Source organism: Athene cunicularia (genome assembly GCF_003259725.1).
Source record: "Athene cunicularia isolate RWA chromosome 5 unlocalized genomic scaffold, athCun1 chr5_part1, whole genome shotgun sequence".
NCBI lineage: Eukaryota > Metazoa > Chordata > Aves > Strigiformes > Strigidae > Athene > Athene cunicularia.
This window is the reverse complement of record NW_020799101.1, coordinates 17,495,483-17,518,549: the sequence shown is the minus strand read 5'-3', so window position 1 is coordinate 17,518,549 and position 23,067 is coordinate 17,495,483. Positions and strand designations below refer to the sequence as shown.

At 37.7% G+C, this 23,067-nt stretch overlaps 1 protein-coding gene across 1 annotated transcript; it reads left to right on the top strand.

The window, feature by feature from the left end:
• The first annotated feature begins 6 nt into the window (after nucleotides 1–6).
• GOLGA5 (golgin A5) lies at nucleotides 7–17,722 on the top strand. Its single transcript, XM_026849774.1, has 13 exons — nucleotides 7–155; nucleotides 959–1,574; nucleotides 4,491–4,712; nucleotides 5,471–5,690; nucleotides 6,261–6,384; nucleotides 7,201–7,404; nucleotides 8,580–8,750; nucleotides 9,411–9,539; nucleotides 11,489–11,587; nucleotides 12,750–12,975; nucleotides 14,199–14,304; nucleotides 15,507–15,570; nucleotides 17,218–17,722. The coding sequence occupies exons 2-13, from the start codon at nucleotides 1,010–1,012 to the stop codon at nucleotides 17,296–17,298; spliced, it is 2,211 nt and encodes a 736-aa protein (XP_026705575.1). The 5' UTR covers nucleotides 7–155; nucleotides 959–1,009; the 3' UTR covers nucleotides 17,299–17,722.
• The last annotated feature ends 5,345 nt before the right edge of the window (nucleotides 17,723–23,067 follow it).

Genomic DNA, 23,067 nt, shown 5'->3' with positions numbered 1-23,067 from the left:
GCGGCGCGTCCCGGAAAGGCGGCCACGTCTGCCGGAAGATGGGGTTGCGCCGCTGAGCCCGGCCCGGGGTCTCGCAGTGATCGTCGCCGCCCCCTTCCCCCCTTATTCCCCTCACGACTCCCCTCGGGCCGGGGGGTCTCCCGCGCAGGGAGGAGGTGAGGCCGGGCTGTGCTGAGGCCTCCGCCGCTCCTGATGGCCGCTGGGTGGGGGCGGGAGGCCGGGCCGGGGGAGGGTCGGGGACAGGCGGCCTTGTTACGGGTGGGAGGGAAGGGGGGGGCAGCGGCCACCCCGAGCATCTCCCTCCCTCCATCCCTCCCGCCCGGCCTCGCCAGCCCCTGCGCTTCCCCCTTCCCGCTGAGGGTGTGTTTGGCCGAGGAATCGTCCACAAGCCTGTCCGGGGGTGAAGGAGCCCTTCCCGGGAGCTGGGATAGGGGCACACGTCGGCTGCGTAGTGTCGCAGGCCCTTGGTGCAAGTGAAGGCATGCCTCCCCTGGTGGTGTCACAGAAGGGACAGTGGGCTGCAAAGCTGGGGGAAGTTCCTCTGTCTGGCCCAGATTTGAATCTGCAGGCCAAACATCTAAGGCTTTGTTATCTGTTCATGTAATAAGCACCTGGACACTTTTCCTCCTCCAACTGAGTTTGATGTTGTCAGGTGCAAGTAGACTTAATTTTCTATTACTGTTGCAGATTGGCTAGCAGGCAGAATGCTCTGTAGCAGATGGTAATGCCAGAAACAGATCTGGTGGCCTGATAGCTAAGCCTTGGTTTTGTCTATTTTCCTTAAACTAATTTGGTTTACTTCCATCAGTTACCAAAACAATAAAATACCAAGCAAGTAGGAAAAAAGGCTTAAGATAATTACAGCACTAATAAATTAACACGACAGTTGTTTAGGTAACCCATACATCTTGCCTTATCAACACTAGTCTGATTTGTAATCATTTTATGTCTTTTGCAGCATATGGTTCTGAAATTGTAATTTTATAGAGTTTATCCACAGACATCCATCATGTCTTGGCTTGCTGATCTCGCTGGAAAGGCAGAGGATCTGCTCAACAGAGTTGATCAAGGAGCAGCATCGGCTCTGAGCAAAAAAGACACAGCAAGCAGTGCAGTTTATGATAATAAAAATTTGGACTCTGCCAATGAATATTCTGAATTGCACCAGCATACTGGAGAACTGAAATACCAGACATCATCCAAAGCAGCCTACATCTCCTCAGCAGCTGATAATATTAAACATCAGAAGGCCACAATCCTAGCAGGAACAGCAAATGTTAAACCAGCACGTAGGACATCTTCGGAGGTTGCTTCTGCAGTAGAAAGTGTTTCCACATCCAGAGCTGCCTCACATTTTGTGAGAAGAAAAAAGTCAGAACCTGATGATGAATTGCTATTTGATTTTCTCAACAGTTCAGAGAAAGAGCCTAATGGAAGGATGGACTCTAAGAAAGAGAAGAGCAAGGCACCTGTTCTTCAAAATCACTCTCGGACTTCAAGCATTAGTTCTGTGTCTACAAGTACACAGAGTGCAAAAACTACTGAAGATAATTCCATGAGGAGCCAAGGCAATGGTAGTTAAAATAGTATTGAACCTAGTGATATTTAAAACCCAAGTATGTCTAGGGTAAGGCTAGGTAATGGATTTACTGTCACTTCTTGAAACATTTAGTGGTAGTAATATGTCAAATGTGTGGAGTACTGCAGGGTCTTTAACATTTTTTCAACACTGGGATAATCTTGGACTCCATGCTGTTTTGACAAGCTGTATAACTAATACCTAAATCTATTGTGTTTTCAATCTGTCTCTTTGCTACTGCTCGCCTTGACCTCCCTGAGCTATGGTGTAACCTTGTATCAGCTCCCGTACATCCCCACGTAGAAGCACAGGCACTGCTGCATTTGTCTGGTCACTCAGGGCCCTTTACCTGTTGTTGCCACATAGGAGAGTGACTTTCACTGGCTGGTAGATGGTGTTGGCTGTTGCCTAGTGCACAGTGAGGTGATGCGAGGTGATGCAAGGTGATGCAGTGAGTGCATGTGAGGTGATGGGAGGTTTTCTCTGTTCCACCATGGAAGATAGGTAAGCTGTCAAACTTGCTTGTCCTGCGGAGTGGGAAGTTGGATGTGGATAGGCTGCTGTGGATCTACAGGCATGAGAGAGATTCATAGATAAAGCCTTTGGGTTTGCCAGAAATAGTTCATTACTGCAGTCTAAATCCAGATGCCTGAAAGAGCCTCCAGGCCTGATGCTCAAAAGTTGGGTCAAAGGAGAATGGCTAGGAAGTGTCAGGGACCTGTGTTCTCTATCAGACTGTCCAATCTATATCAGTCCTTGCTGTTGCTGTGCTACTTTGCTGTTTTGTAAAATTGAAGCAATATCTGCAATTCTATAAAATAGAAGCAAATGGTGATATCATTCCTTAATAATGTAGTTGGAAGACTTTATTATTTGTTCAGTACTTTGAGTATGTAAAGCATTGTAAATGCCAGGGTTTTACTTACTATGCTGAAAAGTTTTAGATATAAAAAGGGATTGCTTCCAAAGATGTGAATATTTTTGTATTACTGGGTCTGCAACTTTTCAATAAGTTTTAATAATAATAATTCAAATACTAATAGTTCAAATTACAGCCTGGCTAATAGGCTGTAATCAACAAGGCCTTGCAGATTGGTGCTTAAGGAACATACTTGTTTTGTTCAGTGTGGCCTGTTGAATTTTCTTCTAAGGATTTTTTGAGAGAAGTTTACATTGTGGAGCTGCCAAATGACGAAGCCCACAATTACAACATAGAGTTAGAGCACACTAGTTTCAAAGTTGATTGTATAGATATATATCTGTGTCATTTAAATGCTCTGTATAGCATCTGTCGAAGTAGCATATGAAAATGAGCTATAGACAAAACCAGCTAATGTTATACTTTGTACATTGTAGTGGTTATAATCTGATATGGGCTATAAATGGCTAATTTCTTGCTTCGTTAGCTTCATTAGTCTGTTGAGTTTTCCAGACAAAGGAATGAGGATAAATTGTCTGATAATTTGGCAATTGTGTAAATTAATCAAAAGGAAGGACATGACACCTCTTACAACCGTTTAAATACGAAAGGGGCTAGAGAAAATATGGAAGAAAGGTTGCTGTCATTGCTGCTGCTTGTCGATGTGTTGTTCATAATTAATAGTTTGCCCCAGCTCCCTGGGCTCTGGGTGGTAGGAGCTGTTGCAGTGGTAACAAGGAAGGAGGAGCAGGTTGGCTGGCAATCACAGGGTGAAGTAAATAACATTGTGACAGCTGAACCGCAGACTTACTTGGAATTAGTTGCAGTCTGTCCCTCTGGATTTTCAGCAGTTACTCATCTGGGACGTACTAAATTCAGAAGTAGTATTTTTGGATCCCCTGTTTGTTTGCTCATTGTGTGTTGTGTTATGTTGTTTTATCTTAACACTGCTGCAAAGCTTCCAACTATCTGCATGTTGGAATCGCGACTGTTGCAGTGGATGTATCAATTTCACAGCATTGATTAGGATCCTCTGTGTGTGTTTATGCGTGATGTGGGAAGGCTGTTGGTTCCTCCTTCCCTGCAAGGGACTGTTGTTCAGACTACTGCCAGGAGCTCCCTTGCTGTTCTCACTGAGGTTCTATTAAAAAAAAAAAAAAGTAAAAATCTGTATTTTGGTTTCCATAATCTAGAGAATTACAGTTTGTATTGGCAGAAAGCTTTTGACAGTTTGACAGAGTGTATCTACCTTATATTTTTCCGTTAGAGAAAGGAAAGATCATGCTTCTGCTTCAAATCACTGCAACTTGATTTCTCCTATTAAAAGTGCTTTTGAAAAAAAATATTTTAAATTATTAATGCAGAATTATCAGTAAGATGATGTTTTGACTGAAATTATTCTTAAAATGCTTTTTTACATAAAGATAACTAACATATGTAGCTATGTGGCTAAGTTACATACATTTAGGTTTGATATCAAAATGTTTATAGTAATCTAACAGATTTTTTTAAAAATAAAATTTACATCCTTGAAATCAAAAATCTCAAGGGAAAACCAGAATGAACTTGCAGTATATATTCCCCTAGGTAGTTGCTATATATATTTAATCTCTTCTGTTACTCTCTCAGCTTCTGAAGACATCTCTGGGCAGCATAGTCATAATAAAGTATTACTGTTTTGAAATCCTAAATTTGACATTAATAAGAAATTTTGTAACTTCCAAATCTTGTCTTAAAGCATTAACAAAAATGCTGCATGATGCATGTATACTGTATAAGACATCTATTTTTGTGCAAGTCCCTTGGGACATTCATCTCCATATTTCGTTTCAGTATAAGCTATTTTGATGTTTTGGTGTGTTTGTTTTTGTTTTGTTTTGTTTTTTTTTAATGTTATACAATTAACCACTGATGCAGAACATGGAATTACAGTTTATATCAAGGCAACTTACAAATACATATACTAGTTCTAACTTGCATCTCTCTGTACAGAAACTCCAGACAGTTCAGACTCTGGACTAGGAGCACAAGGAGGTGGTGTGAAGGATGCATCACTAAGTGCAGTAACTAATCCTAGCGTTTCAGCTAATGATGATCTCAAATCACATGAGCTATCCAACCTTCGCCTGGAGAATCAGCTGCTGCGGAATGAAGTTCAGTCTTTAAATCAGGAAATGGCTTCATTAATTCAGAGGTCCAAAGAAACCCAAGAAGGTACTGTGGTTTGGAAACTAAACTGTGACATATTACTGAAATGCTAGTGAACTAGAAAACAACTCTATTTCTATGTTAGTGTTTTGTATTTATAATAAAATTTTTCTAGTTAAATTTGCATGTATGACTTGCCAAGCAAAATGATTCTTGGTTTCAGAATAATAAGCTGTGAGAAACTAAAAGGCTGGTTCAACTACAAAGATAACACAAATACTGATTGAAATGACACAATCAAGTTAGTACCGAAAATTACATCTTATTAAAATGGTTTTAGCAAATGTTAACAGTATTAAAGTATTTTTCCTGCCTTATAGAGGCTATTGCAAAACATTTAATTTTTAAATGAGTAGATTAAATACTTCAAAACTTCAGGCATTATTTCAACACTAGTATTTTTCTACTGTTTTTTAGGTTGAGCTTATTGTCACATTGAGTTGAATTAGGTGCTTTATGCAGAGGTTTCCAAAGGCTTACTCTCACAGGGCTATTCAACTGTAGGCCATTGCAAGGGGTGGGGCAGGTAAAATTTGCCAACTGCAGTGTGACACAGAATGAAATGCCTGTTTTGAGATTACTTCTTGTTGTCTTGACCGACAGTCTGGCGTTTGTCACTTGGCAGCTCATAAAGTTTCAGTGTTGTTTCAACTTTGTTGTATGTAAATTCTTTCTTTAAGAAATGTGATGTGTGCGTCCTGACTATTTACAAGACCTTGCAATACCTACTTTTATAAACCTTAAAGAAAATTCTTATTTTATAGAATTGAACAAATCCCGTGAACGGGTTGAGAAGTGGAATGTTGACCATTCAAAGAGTGACAGGATGGTTAGGGAACTTCGAGCTCGAGTTGATGATCTGACAGAAGCTGTTGGTGCCAAGGATTCACAGCTAGCTGTGCTGAAAGTACGATTGCAAGAAGCTGATCAACTCTTAAGTGCTCGGACAGAAGCTTTGGAAGCATTGCAGAATGAAAAATCACGGTACTTCATAATTTCATACTTCATAATTCTGCAAATAGTAATAGGTTTGAAAATTCAAGGTAGATAATTTGGTCTCTTTAAGAACAAAAATGAATAAACTAATGGGGAAGGTATCAAGATTTGAAATATGGGGATTAAAGTTTGCTCTGAGCCCACTATATCATAGCTGGCAGTGGGAACAGGGCAACTGAGTATTAAATAGGGGCAATTGTCACCTGATTATTGAAATTAATTTTGTACAAAGTATTTATGTTTGTGTCAGAGGCCTGAAGCTGAAGATCTCAAGAAAAATGGTTTTGTCTTGAAAAATACATTTGCTTATCCACAAATATGAAGATTTTGACTTACCTCAGTGCTGGGATATGAATCGGTGATTGGATACTGCAGAAGATAGATCAGGGAAGAGATGCATGAGTCATTAACTCCAGGCCTCACACATGTAGCCAGCCATATTCAATAATTTACTGGGTAAATTTTCAAAGCTGTTCTGAAAACCAGGTACTCATATTTCTACCTGAAAATCACACTAAATTTCTTCTTTGTCGACTAATACGTATATCGCTCTTTCAGGATAATACAAGACCACAGTGAAGGGAGCAGTTTGCAAAATCAAGCCCTTCAAACTCTTCAGGAGAGGCTGCGTGATGCAGACTCTGTGCTCAAGCGAGAGCAAGAAAGTTACAAACAAATGCAGGTGAGACATGAAGAGTAAGCAAGAGTTTCAGACACTACTTTTGAGATCAGATCTGTGAGGTTCCGACTGCTTTGTCTTCCCCTTGACTTCGGTTTCCTGTTCAGTACTTGGAAGGATATGCTGTCTGCTGCACCAACTATCCTTGTGATGCAAGTTTACTTCTTACATGTTATTTTGAAAGCTTTGTGATTTAAAGTTTTGAGGATTCATGATGACACTTTTTACTGTTTTTTTTCATGTTAACTTGAATGTAAAAATATTTTTTAAAACTAAATCAGTAACCAGTTTAATTTTCCATGCTATGTTCTTACAAAACAAATTGTTACACAATTTTAATATGTAATCTTAAACATATTAAGCTGGGTGATCAATTCTGTGGTAAAGATGTGAGTACATCATTGCTAAAGCCTGCTTTCCACACTTAACTTGGCCTTTGTTACATATAAAAGCATCTTTGAAAATCTTTATCAGCATTTGTGTTTTTTAAAGTATGTCAAAATATGGCAGACTACATTTGATAGTATTTTTTGAAGGGAAAGCTTGTTTTTGTTTTACCAAATAAACACGAATATGGGAAGATTGCTATTCCCTCACTATTTCTGGTGAGGGAAACAAATGCATATTTTTACTGATACTATTTAGAACTTGCTTAAGCAAGTGGGATTTCTTTCCACATAGCACTAATGAATCTTTAAGTTGGAGGTGATAGATATGAGGTGTTGTGTGTGCAGTTGATTTTAAACTTTCTTTTTAACTTCCTAGGTTAAAGTTGAAACTGTGTTTACACACAAAGTATTGTTTCTTTATTGCTTATAGAATGAGTTTGCTGCTCGTCTAAGTAAAATGGAAGCAGAACGCCAGAGCTTGGCAGAAGGGATAACTGTAGCAGAAAGAAAGTACTTAGATGAAAAGAGGCGAGCTGATGAGCTTCAGCAGCAAGTCAAAGTAACTAAAAACCACCTAGAATCTGCAAAGCAGGAACTGTCAGACTATAAACAGAAAGCTACGCGTATACTCCAAGTAAGCATATCTGTAAAGAAGTCCAGTTTGCTTTGTACACTTAACTTTTTCAAGGTGTTATGCTTCAAATAATCTAATCTGTGGTTCCTTTCATGTGACCTTTAGTATCTTTTGGGGCATATCTATAATGATACCTATACAGAACAGCTACCAGTCTGGATTTTGTAGATTTAAGTTTACAGGTTGAGTTAGGTAATTGAAATGAGAGTTCAGGTCCTTAACTTAAAGAAAAATCAGAGTGAACCATTGCACTTACTGTGCAACGTTTGTCAGTGTGTTCCACATCCAAGAATCCAATCCTAGGCAGATAGATAAATAGAGGTAACCTACAATTTGTTCCACACCCAGTATTCTTGAGTCAGGAATGTTGTTCTATTCTGCTTGAGGCTGAAGCATACTGGATACTTATGTGGAAACCAAAGAAAATATTTTTATGTATTCTGACAGGTTGCATGTGATCAACATTATATAAACAATGGGAAAATCAGGTATTTTGTGCAGAGTTCTATACTACTTGTTGCCAAAGATACCAAGTCCAAATGTGGTCAGTTTGAGGCTTGTTTATAAAAGTTAGCAAAATGTTGAAGATAAAGATCTCTGTTTAGAACAATTAATTTAATCTGATATCCAAGGACAGGTTTTAAATCATTGTGATAAATATGAAAAGCATGAGATCAGAAGTCAATCTCGAACCAACATTAGGTTGACTCTGAATAAAATGGTTCACCCTCTTTCCCAGAAGAGTTATTGCTGTATTTGGTTCTTATTTGGCTTTGTTGGCAGGAGAAAGGGTGGACTGGAAGGGGGTCAGTTTTGTCTTTAGTGTTTGTTACTGTCCGTCTTCTCTCTTATGGTAGCTGGAAAGCCAAAATTATGAATTGTGACATGTTTAGCATTCCAGGCACTTTTAAAGAGAAAAGCTGGACTCTTCCTCAGGTAACAGGCTTCCAATAAATCCAGTATCATGGCATACAGGAAGTCAGAGAAAATATCAGCAGGGAATCATTTTCATTTCAAAATGTGTAGGGTCATTATTAACTTGGCTAAAAGAACAAATAAAGTAGGTCTTTTACTATATGTCTACACTTGAATTTTAGAGAAGAGTAATTTTGGCATATTCTAGTTGAGCATTTGTTAAATACTGCTATAAATAATACATTGATTTATTATTTCAGTCTAAAGAAAAGCTGATAAACAGCTTAAAAGAAGGCTCTGGTATTGAAGGCCTGGACAGCAATACTGCAAGCACAATGGAACTAGAAGAGCTGAGACATGAGCGAGACACTCAGAGAGAAGAAATACAAAAACTAATGGGGCAAATACAACAGATGAGAACAGAGCTGCAGGTAGCTGTGATTATGTACACATGTATTTGTAGTTAACCATGCACAAAGGACTGTTTTCTTGTATATTTAGGGTTGTTGCTTCTAGTGTTTATTTGACCTACTATTAAAAGAAGCCAACTTCCGCTCGAGGTGAGACAAGTGCTTATTGATATCCAATTTCTTTCTATGTTCTCTCTCACTACTTCAGCAATGGTGGGAGAAATACTATAGTACTGCTTCTGTGGTACTCCCGCCATTCTTCTCACTGCTGTGTGCACCTTTAGAGGGAAGTATTTCTTTCCAAACAAGTGTGGTGATTTCTGTAAAGATCACCTATATCCTTTTCTTCAAGGGCTGCTAATCCCTGAAGCAACTAATCCGAGTTGTCTGCTGGCATAATTGGCTCAACCCAAGCAAACCTACTTTACACAGTTTTAGCCTGTAGACTGTAGAAAGGGAAAAGTGGAGGCTTTTCACATTCACAAAATGCTTTTATTTTATTACTATGTTAGTAAAACATTTTGCATAAGATGACCAAATGTCATTTATTAAATACACAATCAACTTCATTTTCCTTTGAAGCCATATGGCTGATACAACTGGATTTTGCTGTTAACTATGACACTATTAACTATGAAACTATTGTTTGAATGTTTGTGAAATGGTAACATTTCATTTCAGGATATGGAGACTCAGCAAGTAAGTGAAGCTGAGTCAGCGAGAGAGCAGCTTCAAGATCTGCAAGAGCAGATAGCAGCACATAAAATGGCCAAGCAAGAGGCAGAAGCTGAACTAGAACGGCAAAAACAGGTAAGGAGTTCTTGAAAGCTGTTTGATCTTATTTTAGGCCTCGTGTGGTGTCATCAGTAAAGCATTTGGATTAATAAGAGAGTAGTTTACACAGTATTTGTGTTATTTTTTGTCTAGTATTCCAAAGCAATCCCCAAGAGCTTAATGAATGTCACTAGGCTAAACAAAGTGCAACCAGTACTAAGCAATGGGCAGGGCCTTCTGGGTGCTCCTGATAAACAGAGATCTCACTGATGTGTTAAAAAATAAACATTGTCCCTAGGGAGTGCACTCATGATCTTAAATTTTATTCAGCAGGGGAACAAGCAAACAATAAGGATATAGTAATATTTGTAACCATTATTTATATCAGGAAATTCAATAACTAAAAATGCTTACTGTGGAGGTTCTTGTGCTCAATTACTACATACAATTTAGCTCGTAAAAGAATGTTATTGTAGTAACAATTCATAGATTGATTTTTTTTTTTAATCCACTTGTTACTCAGTTCTGAATCTAAATGTTACCTCCAAACTGCTCTATAAGACAAATGGCTTATAAAATTATATTAATGAATTTTGTCAGATTGTATCATCTTTTTAAGTAAAGTCCCCCTTGATTTAAGCAGTTTCGTGCTAAAAAGAGGGGAAAAAAAGGCAAACGCATATTTCATGTGAACAAACTTACTCTTCAGTAGGAATCAGACAAATGCTTTGCACCCTATTAAAAAATTTCTCTGTAAGAAAAAGGTCATGTGAAGAGAATTAACACTGAGGAAAGCAGGAGAGTACACTGTATCTACTAAGAACAATTTATCTTATAGGATTATCTGTCCTTCCAAAAATTACATTTTAATGAGATGCTAGCAGCTTGAAGTAATTAAAAGGCAGAAGTCAAGGTCTGGTTTTGATGGATAGCTGATGTTTATTGTATCAAAGCAGATGGTAGATTGTATTTTGTTACTTCTGCCCTTCTGAGGAGTGTATTGTAAGTCAATACTACATATAGAAAAATTGACGTGAATTAAAAAAAGGCATCCGTTATTACAGAAACTGAAGTATTCTTTTTGTTGGTGCACACTTACTTGTGCTTTTAAAGTAATTGTGTACATTGATATTTAACACAATTACAGTCTGTTCTGTCTGGGAATTCCTTTAAATATTGCCATAAGGTCTCTGAGACTGAAGGTAGAAAATAAGTAGATGTGTTATTTCTTGTACATCTGATGGTTTGAAGGGAGAATAGGGTATCTGTTTTCTGTAGCAACTGACAGCTGAAGTGATACAGTGATTTGAAGACCTGTCATGCTTATCTTTTAAATTAAACCAGGTATTTTAAGTCAGAGTTAAAATAACCACTAAATCATGGGAATAACAAAACTTATGGTTAGATTTACTGTTCAGTAAGTTATCCCATACTAATATTCCTTCCCCTTTCACATCTGTTGTGTTAATCTATCCTAAACTTTAAAAGAAGAGCTGTGTCATACATAATTATAGATAGATATGCCAAACGATTTTAAAGAGTTTTTAAAAAATGGTATATTGAATTGATGGGTTTATTTTAGGAATACATATTCCCCCCCCCCTCCTCAGGTATTTCCTAATTGTTTAGGTTACATTATTGAAATTGTTTCAAGATAGCAATATAATAAAGAGTGAAAGAATAAGAGAAATAAATCATGGTCCCAATGAAATTGTGTGACTCTTGGTAAACTAGTTTGGATTAATATTTATATTAGGTCAGTCTCCACAAAAGAATTTGGTAAGTCTTGTAGGTTGTGTCTTCATACTCATCATCTTTTTTTTTCTTCCCATCCTAGCCAAACACTTAATTAAGATTAAATTTCAGTTTATATTTGATTGCAGCATATTGCCTTCTTGTGTTCTACTCTGAAATGCTAGATAAGAAAATGTCTCTCACAATACATACATGTATAAAATCTTTTGTGATTGTGATAATTTTTTTAGGAACTCCATTATACTGAAGAAGAATTGTATCGAACAAAGAATACTTTGCAAAGCAGAGTAAAAGACAGAGAGGAAGAAATTCAGAAGCTCAGAAATCAGGTACTGTGTGTGTAGAAAATAATTTTATCAATTTCAGTTATGAAAAAAAGTGATGAGAACTATTGTATAGCTATGTTTATGGACCTATTTTCCTTGAATTAGTCTAATCCCTCTTGGAACCTTCTGATACTTGTCAGCCCCCACAGTGTTCTTGGGCCGTATGAAGGCGTAGGCCTCATTTTCTGTAAATTATCTTAGCATAATGAGAAGTAGTCTATATGTAGAAAAATTGATAGTCTAGAGTCAGTTGTGGTCAGCTGTACAGTTAGTGTCAGAAGGTTTGGAATGTGTTGTGTTGTGATACAAATTTATTGAGCCTGTTGTCAGATGATTCTTCTGGTAATGCTGGCTTCAGGACCACCTGCATCTGCCCTGGTGCATGCATCTATTTCGTTTTCTTGATATCTCACTGCCTCTGGTTCCTGGTGATTCTTTTTTTTCATCATTAAAAGCTATATCTTTGTGGTATATGATGTGTCAAGTGGCTGAGGTCCAAGACTGGTGAATAGACGAGCTATTGCACATATGGCTAATCTGGAGATTCCCATTTGCTTTAAATATTTTCTGCAAATTGAATTACATTATCCATGTCTTCATTTGCTGTCCTTGCAGTTTCTGTTTGCTAGTACAATCATGTTTTCTGCCTCAGTGCTCCTCAATTCTTCTGCAACGTATCCTGCATTTTCACCATTTTCATTCAAGCTTTCCTGTAGAATGACATCAGATTCTCCCAGTTTGTACTGGGTTTTTCCTTCCTCGCTTGAAAACATTTTACATACGCACTTGTTTTGTGAAGTTACAAGTATGATAGCCAGACTGAATTATCTTGATATTGTCATGCCTACTATTTAAACTCACTGTGAAGCATAGCATTGACTTTTGTGATCAAACTTATGATTATACATAAAGATTCATATGATTGGAGGTAGAAAACATAGGAATACATTTTTACATAGCGTTTCTTGTGTCATGTAAAAATCTCATTTTAGCAACTGTTGAAATTAGTTTCTTCTTTATTGTGCTCATTTTTATAGTATTATCCTGTGAAAATTCTAGTGGGGTAACTTGGTTTTTGGAGGGCTTAGGTTTTTTTGAGTTTTCTAATATGTTGGTTGGTCAGACTTTGAATTTATTCTGATATTTTTTTCTTTTTTTTTTTTAGCTCACAAACAAGACTCTAAGTAGTAGCAGTCAGACAGAATTAGAAAATCGTCTTCATCAGCTGACAGAAACACTAATTCAGAAGCAAACCATGTTAGAGAGCCTGAGCACAGAGAAAAACTCACTTGTCTATCAGCTGGAACGACTTGAGCAACAGCTGAAGGCTGTTCAAGGCACTAGTGCTAATGGACCTTCCATTAATATGGCAGGCATTGACGGTGCTGAAGGTAAATAAGGGAATATAATTCTTATAACTCTGTCCTTTCTGCAGTTCAGACTTATATTTCCTAATGCCTTTCCCTGGAAGTCTGAGCCTATAAGGAAAAAAAAAAATGTTGAAAATACGCAGCTTATGCCAGAGACCTTGTCAGCAACAGCTATTATCATAAAAAATAGTTAAGTAGAAGCTCCTTTTTGTGTGTAAATGACTTTAAACTTAATAAAGCTAATTTAATCTTTAATTCCCAATACTATGACACTATTGAAACAATCATTCACCTGTCACAGGTGCAAATAAATCTGTCTTGGGGTTTAAACAATGTCAGAAGCAACATATAAGTCTTATCTTCTAAAAAGGGTTTAGGAGGTGAGCAAGAATGGGATACTTCTGAGAATTGATCAGAATTCTGGTTGAAATCATTTTCCTCCTTGCTTTCTCTTTTTCTTGAAAAGCAGCTTAAAATATGGTGGTTCTGCTGAGCTTGAATTGTCTGTACCGCATAGCGAGTATTTTTATCTCTAGAAAACATCAGCAGTTGATCCATGGTTTTGAGATTACTTTTCAAAGTCAAAATTTTGTATATATGGGAAGTAACTTCACAAGCAATGGACAATTACGAAGGGGAGTAAAATGACAATCCAGTCTTTTGTTTCTCTGCTTATAGAAGACTTCTAAAAAAATATGGCAGGAGTACTAACAGATTTGAAATACGTTTTCTTTTGGCTTGTTTTTAAGTAACATCAGTAAACTTAAGTTGCACAAAGGTAATATTATCTGAGAATATTTTTTAATAAAGTTGATACATACTGAAAATGTAAATACAGTAGAATTTTTTGGAACAAAGCAGTTAGATTCAGACATGCTATCAAAGCTTTACTGTATGAGAAATAAAAGCAATTTGAGAAAGTGTGACAGTATCAAGCCCATCATTTTATACACTTAGTTATAGAATTATTATTACATGAGAGTTGAATGTCAAGATGTCCATCCAGTAAACTAACATCAATCTTAAAAATATAATAAATTGAAGAATTTTACTTGATTGTATGTTTGTCAAGAATCCTGCCCTGAAAACGCACTCTTCTGCTCTCAGCAAAATGTTACTAATAGATTAATCACTATTTTTATATTGTTCTTACATATCTTTGTTATACACTGTTGATTTGTTTTACTTAACAACTTAGCTGGTTTTAAACTAATGAGATTTTTTTCTTTTTTCCCTGCAAATAGGTGCTCGTATGCGTAACGTTCCTGTCCTGTTTAGTGACATGGATACTAATGTGGCAGGAATGTATGGAAGAGTTCGCAAAGCTGCCAGTAGTATAGATCAGTTTAGGTAAGAGTGTCCTAAGGGAATACATTTTATAATTGCTGGAATTCTTTTTAAGTTTTCAATTGGCACACCTTCTGTTTTGAACTGCTTTTATGAAGGTAAAAGTAAAAAATAATGAAGCTAAAATACGGTATAAATTACTAAATACTGGCCTAGTTCAGTTGTGCTTTCCTAGGATATTAATATCCTTGGGCTTTTGCAGATCATAGTTAATTATTTAAACAATGCTCTTGTAGGTGTTGATAAAAAGAGAATCACTGAATTATGTACAAAAACCCCTAACCTTTTTAATTACCATCTGCCTTTTCCACTTTCAGAGGTTTTGACTGTGTCTGTAATAAACACTGTAGGAGTGTAGTAGTGGGAGAGTATCATATGTATTCTTTTACTCCTGTTCAGGTATCCTGATGAACACAAGATTCTGGGTTCTGCCCAGTGCAGCTGTTTATCTTGAAAGATAATCTGTTCAAGTAATTAGTACATAAAAATCATTCTGAGTCCAGCAAAAGACTCGCTTTGATCCCTTTTTCTGAGCAGTTAGGTTAATCATCAATATTCATAACAAAGCTCTGCTCCAAAACTTGAATCCAGTACCAGTAGAAAACAAAATTAGGTAATACTTTTTAATCCTATTGTGAAGAATATCAGAATTTCCATGATTGGGACCTATTATATGTGACGTTTTAATACTAAACTTCATTTGGCAGTATCATATTCACTTTAGTACATGCATGGCTTTCTTTAACTGACATTACTGAGCACATATCTAATTCAATATGCTCTGTTGGAGTAAACTTGGAAAACATAAGATTGGTAGTGATGTATCAGTTCTTTCAAAGAAATACAAGGTTTCAGTTGCTTAAATCTTTTTCAGAGGTTCGTGACAGCTCCTCAGGTAACACAATTTGACAAATATATAGCATATTTGTGAGTTTTAAAATACCTATATAACTCTTGAACCTTAGCTCTTTTTCACAAACGCTGAGCCTAGCATGTAACAGAAAAACCTAGGAGAATGTTTTATGTTCTGAATTCTGAATTTTCTCACTCCATTAATATCTTGAGTACATGAAATAAAATTCAAGGCGGAAACAAAGGCACGTATAGAACATCAGCTGATTTTTATGAGTTTGTGTTGATTGGAATGAGTGGAACAAGAATTTATTGCTCAGTGCTAACGTGCATATTGTTTTTCTCTTGTGTAGCATTCGGCTGGGAATCTTTCTAAGGCGCTATCCCATAGCAAGAGTCTTTGTAATCATTTACATGGTGGGTAAACTTTCTTTAAAGTAAGAAGTTTAATGCAAGATTTCTATAATCAGTTTATATAATACTCCTTAAATTGCAGGATGTTTGATGTCCAAAAGGCTATACAATTAACTTTAACAACTCAATGTATTTATTTGTAAAGCAGACCTAATAGTATTTTGGAGTCATGTTGCTGAGCAGTTTTCAGTTTTTCCCAGGAATTCTTAGTATAGCAGTCTTAAAGACATTTATGTAACAACCATTTAAAAGATTGTAAAAGTAGAGTATTATTATTAAATACAGAATAATAGTGACCTGTTGCCAAGGTTAACCCACTATACCTGAATGCACTGCATTTAGGAAAATGGCATCTGTTACAGCTTTTTTTATATTTGTCACTTCACTTTTTCTTCAGTGGCTAATAATCACACTTCTCTAGTAGCTGAAAAAGTAGCAAGAGAAGTTTTTTCTTGCTGGACTTAAACAAATAGTAGCAAGTTGCTCATCTATACCAGGTGAAATTGTTAAGACTTCCAATTGATAAAAATTAAATTCCTCTGTTTTCCACTGGAGGGCAGATGTCTATCAGTTTAGGTGGCCTGCGGTAATCTAAGTGTGCAGTCTACCCTGCTTGAAAATATTGCACTAGTTGAGCCCTTTTGAGTCTTTGAAATGAAAAATTGCTTGAGAAGGCATAATGATACTTCTGAACAGAGTTTCTGAGAACGGCTGTTACTGTTTCAGGATATACAGCAGACAGACACATGTGAATAAAGAAAATGATAGCTTCCCCCTGCAATTGCTTCTTCCAGCCTATTAGGTACTGGAAGAAACATAGCTGTTTAATTCCTAAGCTCTCTCTGTCTCCATGTTCATGACATAGACATATCAATATGTGAATAAAATGCTTTGTACCAAAACACTGAAGACCTACCACCTAAGCTGCTATCTGAAGTGAAACTTAATGATGGTTGCATAGGAGCTGTATATTGGGCATTCAGTGGCTGATACCCTTTTTCAGCTTGAACCTTGACTATGACTATTCTAACTTGATTTTTAAAAAAGTATTTTTTGTTTTAAGGAAATGTGGCTTATGTATTCTGTCAATTACCTCCCTTGTTGTACACCCAGCAACTTCTATTTTAATTAGATAGTTTCAGCCAAATTTGAATGAGAATTAGCATTCCTAAAATGTTCATTAAAATACCTCAAATCAGTGCCTGTGGCAAGGAAAGCAGAGCTCAGCTGTTTTACACAGTCTGGTATCAGCCACTTGGCACAAGAGTAGTGACTTACCACTCACTTGAGGTCGATCACATAATGTGCTGGCTGAGGGCTGGCTATCAGAGCAAACAGCTGGAGTTACTGGGGTGTGGAGGGAAAGAGAAGCCAGAGGACATAAATCTGTAGGAAACCAGGCTGCTTTAGTTTTGCTGTTTGTGTAAAATCTTGAGTTTTCTGCAAATGGCTTCTTCAGAATCTGACTCAGCATTTCATTGTGCAAATAAGAATTCTTTTTTTAGGAGTATCTGAATAATATGAAAAATACTTAAAATATTTCTACAAAACTAGGTTTTATTAGCTCTTGTTGAGAGCACTCATATTTACTGCTGCTGTGAACAATGTTTGTCAGTGCTGATAAGTTAATTCTTTCTTTTCTTTTCCTAGGCATTGCTTCATCTCTGGGTCATGATTGTTCTACTTACCTACACCCCAGAAATGCATCATGACAGTCCCAGTGGCAGATAGACTGAGACAGGACTATATGCTGTGCTAATGTAGTTCGGACTGGCAGTGTCTTTAGAATAATCAGTCCTGAAATATCAGCAAACTTTTCCTCCTGGTTCTTAGAAAGAATGAAAACCATCATGCCTGATTTATCACTACTTTTCAAATACATGTATAATACTACGTAACTTTTTCAATTTACCTAAAGGAGTGTCTCTTTCCTGGAGAAATAAAGCTATTAAGCTATGGTTAGCCTTTACGTTTTACGTAGACCCTTCTGGTGGTTGGTGTAAAAGATGAGGGTTGCACCTATAGAGAAGCGCAAGGATTTCTGAAATTACAGATATATATGATTCAAACTATTTTAGATCATACTGGATGTGGGCTATGGTCAGGTAATAAACTGTACTTAGCAATTTGAATAAACTTTATTCTTTCTGGTTTCTTTCAGTCTTTGCACTTCTGTTTTTAACTTTGTAAATAATAGGCTTTTGCTTAAGATGTTAAACTGAAAAAAGGACAATGGATTGGTGCAATATCTTTTTGTAAATAAGTTTAAAAATAAAATATTATGCATTCCTCTTAGCTTTGTACTTCTGGTGCAATACATGTATCTTCCCTACCAGCTGAATAGTGGCAGTGCCTATTTAAAGGCTGGTATTTTAGCTTTATTAGAGAGAGAGAGAGAGAGAGAGAGAGATGGTTTTGAGAAAGAAGGTTCAAACTCTTTAGAAATAATGTTTCTTTTTGCACTTGGAATTTATATATTTTAACTGCATTTTCTTATACCTCTCTCATTACTACGTGTCTTAATCAGATCTTTTATTCAGCAAAATATTTATTTTCTAAAGCTTTGGGTACTTAAAACTATTTCTATATAAAATCTGTCAACACATCAAAAATTTCTTATGTCCAAACACTTATCAAATATACTAATAAATCAACCTCATCAATTATTTATGATAAACCTCATAATACCAAACCAAGCCTACTGTAATAGTTCTATTGTTAGACCATGGCATTCTGTAATTATGAACTCTCTATACATTAATAATACAAGGTCACTTTCCCTAAGAAATTTCTTGTTTTCTTGTGTGGTGCTCAAAGCTGAGTAATGAAAAGATGACTACGAGCAATTTGTCACTCCTGCTCTTAAGAATATGGTTCAGTTTTCATGTGACTTGAACACACTAAGCATTAGGTCGTGTGCATGAAGTCTGTCATGCTAACTCATATGGAAATGTTACAGTAGAGAAATGACTGTATTGCTGCTCTGGTTCAGATCTTGCAGAGAAAACTGAGATGTTTTGTTGAACTAAGTAATAAAAGAGAGCATTTACTGTAAGCTGTGTCCCTGCCCTCTGTCACATTTGCTGCACTCTGCCTGATTCCTGTTACCAACGCCAAGTTCCAGGTCCTGCACTTGGGCCACAGCCACCCCATGCATCGCTACAGGTCTGGGGAGGAGTGGCTGGAGCTGTCTGGAAGAAAAGGATCTGGGGGTTCTGGTTGACAAGCAACTGAATATGAGCCGGCAGTGTGCCCAGGTGGCCAAGAAAGTCAGTGGCATCCTGGCTTCTATTAGAAATAGTGTGACCAGCAGAAGGAGGGAGGTGACAGTCCCCTTGTACTCTGCACTGGTGAGGCCACACCTGGGGTATTGTGTCCAGTTTTGCTGGAGCGAGTGCAGAGGAGGGCAACGAAGCTGGTGAAGGGCCTGGAGAACAGATCCTGTGAGGAGAGATTGAGGGAGCTGGGACTGTTGTTTGAGGAAGAGAAGGCTGAGGGGAGACCTCGTCACTCTCTACAGCTACCTGAAAGGACATTGTAGAGAGGTTGGTGCTGGTCTCTTCTCACAGGTAATTAGTGACAGAACAAGGGGGAACGGCTTTAAACTGTGACAGAGGAGGTTCAGACTGGGCATTAGGAAAAAATTTTTCACAGAGTGGTCAGACAGTGGAATAGGCTGCCCAGGAAGGTGGTGGAGTCACCATCCCTGGATGTGTTTAAGGGTAGTTTAGATGAGATGCTGGGGGATGTGGTGTAGGGGAGAACTTTGTAGAGTAGGGCTGATGGTTGGACTCGATGATCCCAAGGTCTGAATGATTCTGTGATTAAAGCCCCTTCTGAACCCGGAGAGAGCTCATTGCTATAGAAGGAGATCAGGTAAGGTGCTTTAAAAATTTTTTTCTATACACATGCATTTTTTTCATTTAAAACCTCCAAACCACTAAATCTTTGGATACTCCAGTATATTGTTACAATTCGAGGGAACATTCTTAGTGGTATAAGCCTGTTGCAGCTTTGCTGACATCACACTAATTGCAGATCAATTCTTGCTTCCTTTCTCCCTATGTTTTTCTTTTTTCCTTTTTTTTTTTTTTTTTTTTTTTTTTTTTTTTTTTTTTTTTTGGTAGAGATAACCTCTTGGAATCCACAGATAGCTTTGGTTTTGGGTTTTGGGGTTTTTTTTTGGTAATTTATTAACGCCACTACAGTGCTTCTAGGACAGTATTAGCATAGATTAGCATTTTAAAAAATTTTTTCTGCAGTTCTTCCAGGTATTATGCTAGAAATTTTACAGGAGTAAGTGCTAGAAGATTCCTGCTGACTTTTGTGTTTGAACTAGGCTGTTGTATTCCAGTATCAGTTTGGGCTGGTGTAGTGCTGACCCCTGTGATGTCTTAGACTGGAGAATGATGTCTTTAGTCCAGGACACCTGAGTAGCATCAGCCTTGTGTTCTTGACCTCTGTGTGTGTTGCTAAGATGTTTCTGTTTCTGTTCCTTGTCCATGAAATGATGTATAATATACCTTTCTTGCTGCAATTTCAGTTCCCATATTTAACATTATTAATTTTCCTTTTTTTAAAAAAAAATATTTGTAAAAGAAGGGCATAGGCGTTTGAGTACCTGATTATACTCTGATTTTTAAAAGGTGCAATGTTAACAATCAAACTGTGGATTAGTGTGTTTTCACCTAGTAAAAAACCTGGAAGTAGGTATCTTATAGTCACAACTCCTTGCCAGACAAAGGGCTGTTCACTGTGGAGAGCAACATGGGATGAGGAAACTAATGTTACGGTGCCATTAAAGGTTTTATTACAGTTTATGTAAACACCTTTAAAGCATAGAACAGTATGAAAACCCTTTATTATGGTGTTAAAACTGTTTCCGAGCTATACAAGAAAGACAAAGAACTAATCCGTAATGCTTTTGTTTAAGCACACTGGATTTTTTCCCATAATTCATTTTAATAAGCTGCACATGATGTAGTGCAAGAACACACAAGACGATGTGATGGAGTCTTAATATAAATGTAAAATTTTGAGTTGAATGGTAAGATACATTTCCGATTAGCAATGTTGGGCTCCAATGTCATCTATACAGATTTGCAAAGTGTGCCACAGCTATGGGTCAAAGGTGACATAAGGACACCATTTTGACAAGCAGCTCCTAATGATGTCAGGAGGTTGCCTTACTGAACAGATGGCTCTGGAGCTAATAAGAAGCTTCTGTTAGCCTCTACCATAAGTGGCGGGAGGATATTTCAAGCGCCAAGTCTTCTTGAGGGACTATCATACTACCACAGTTAAACCAAACAGTAAACTAAACAGTTAAACTACTTCAGAGACCAACATAGCAATTTGGGTGTTTTTAAAATGTTTTACAAATGCTGAGCCTATCTTTCCATGCTCTGTAGACTAGCACTAGAAATAATGGTCATAATAACTCACAGAAAATAGGAATCTCTGTCTCCCAGCTGCCGTATCTCACTGCCTTGAGAGCACAATAAGCTATTGTGTGGCTGAAGAAAAGTCCTTTTTCATTTCCTTCCTTCTAGGACTGAAACTTCTCTAGCAACCAAATGTACACCTTGAAAGAGTCAAAAAGATGAAAAATAAGGAAGAGAGGGTTGATAGGGAGCATCCCATTATTCTTTCCCCCCCCCCCCTCCACATTTGTGCTCAGTTTCCATGCTATGGTCAGAAGGACAGAGTGCATTATGCCACCCTTCTGGAAAGGGGTGAGATGTCCCCTCCGGGACAGCTGGCAGCAGGCTCGGGGGGAGCAGCTGGCAGACCACAGGCTCAGGTGGGAGCTGCTCAGGTGGTGAAGGCTGCAGAGGGAGGTGGCAATGGGTAGTGAGAGCAAGGCTACTCCTTATCTGATCTTTTGCAGCCTAGAAAAGGCCTATTTCTTCAGACACTGGTCATCTTGGTAATGTTCAATTAGAGATGCACTCAGTGCATTTCTGCGAAGGAGACCTTTGTGTGAATGCTCGCAAGCCCTTGTGTGACAACAAACTCTTCTTTGCCACCTTGGTTTGCTGATATCTGATCACTCTGCTTTATTTACTGTGCTAGGTCAGCCATATGTGTACCAATACCCTGTATGGAGGAAGTGACTTTATTGCTTGATTGCAGATAACACTAACAAGGGGGAAATCAGACTTGCATGGTAATTTACTAATTTCTCATCAGTATGGATGAGACAGATGTTGCTTTACCACAGAGGATGGATTTCTTTCCTCTTTTGCTGACTGACAGCAGCCTGGTTATAAGATTTGATGTGAATGTGTTGCTAGATATTTAACCATGAAACTGTCTGGTCCTGGCAGGACTTAAACCTGCACAAATTGCTTTCCTTTGTATGTTACCATCTTGCCCTATGGCTTGAGTTTAGAAAGCCTTGACTTGGAAACAAGCAGACAGATGACAGCAAACCAGAAATTATGAGATGAATAGCAGCTCACAGAATTATCTGCATTATTCTAACAAGCATCCATGTGCATGCACTCAGTAATACTCCTAGATATATAGTTTCCTTTCAGATATGCACTTATGAATATAATCTGTATTTTATGGTACCTGATGTTGGGCTGCTGGCAGAACCAAACCCCACCACTGAATTCCACAAATAGCAGAATAACCTTCTGAGCTCTCTCTACCTAATGTTGCTTCCTGCCAATATTACTTGAATTAAGTACTTGTTCATCGAGAATTAAGTGTAAGCTGTTCAGAGAAAGCATCCAATACTACAGGCAGCTCAAGAAACTGGGGGAATTGTGGACTTTTGAATAGATCCAAGGCGTAAGGGACAAATATTGGGCTGGGAACACAAAGACACTTTTTTAGGTTGGAGGGAAAAAACCAAAAGCTGCTAATTTATGATTTTAAAAAATCTGCTAATGATGTTGTTAAAAGTCTGACAGGTCAAATCTCAAGTAGGAGACTTCTTGTTAGAAAATAAAGGATAATAAAAGACAAGAAATGGCCTTTGTGTGCCATGACTTAGGGTTTTCTAATCAAGGAATCAGAAACATGGACGGATGGGTTGCCTAAAAGTGACTTTTCCTGTGCTGAAATTTATCTCTTTTCAGACAGATGTGACATGTGCAGCTTTTCATGTTTGCATGTTCAGTTCAAATCAGGCAAATTGTATTTTGAGTCCACCTTTGTTGAAGAGAAACTGGAGGAAGACACAAATAAGTGGGAGTTTGAGCTCTGTAGCAACAAGTGGATGGGCTCCAGATGTTCTGCAAAGTCAAGCAGATGTGCTTGGTAAAGGTCTGTGATAAGAAAATTATGTTCTCATTTGCTACAGCTGCTACCAAAGCTGTAATCAATCAGTTACAGCAAAATACTTGATCTGATATAGGAAAGCTCTGGGCTTGGAGGCATGGGATAGAGTGAATGTGAGGTTTTTTTCCACACAGAAAAGGGGTCTCTTTTGGCATTTGTAGTGAAGAGAAACATTATCAAAGACAGTGCTTTCTCCAGTCTTGTGCT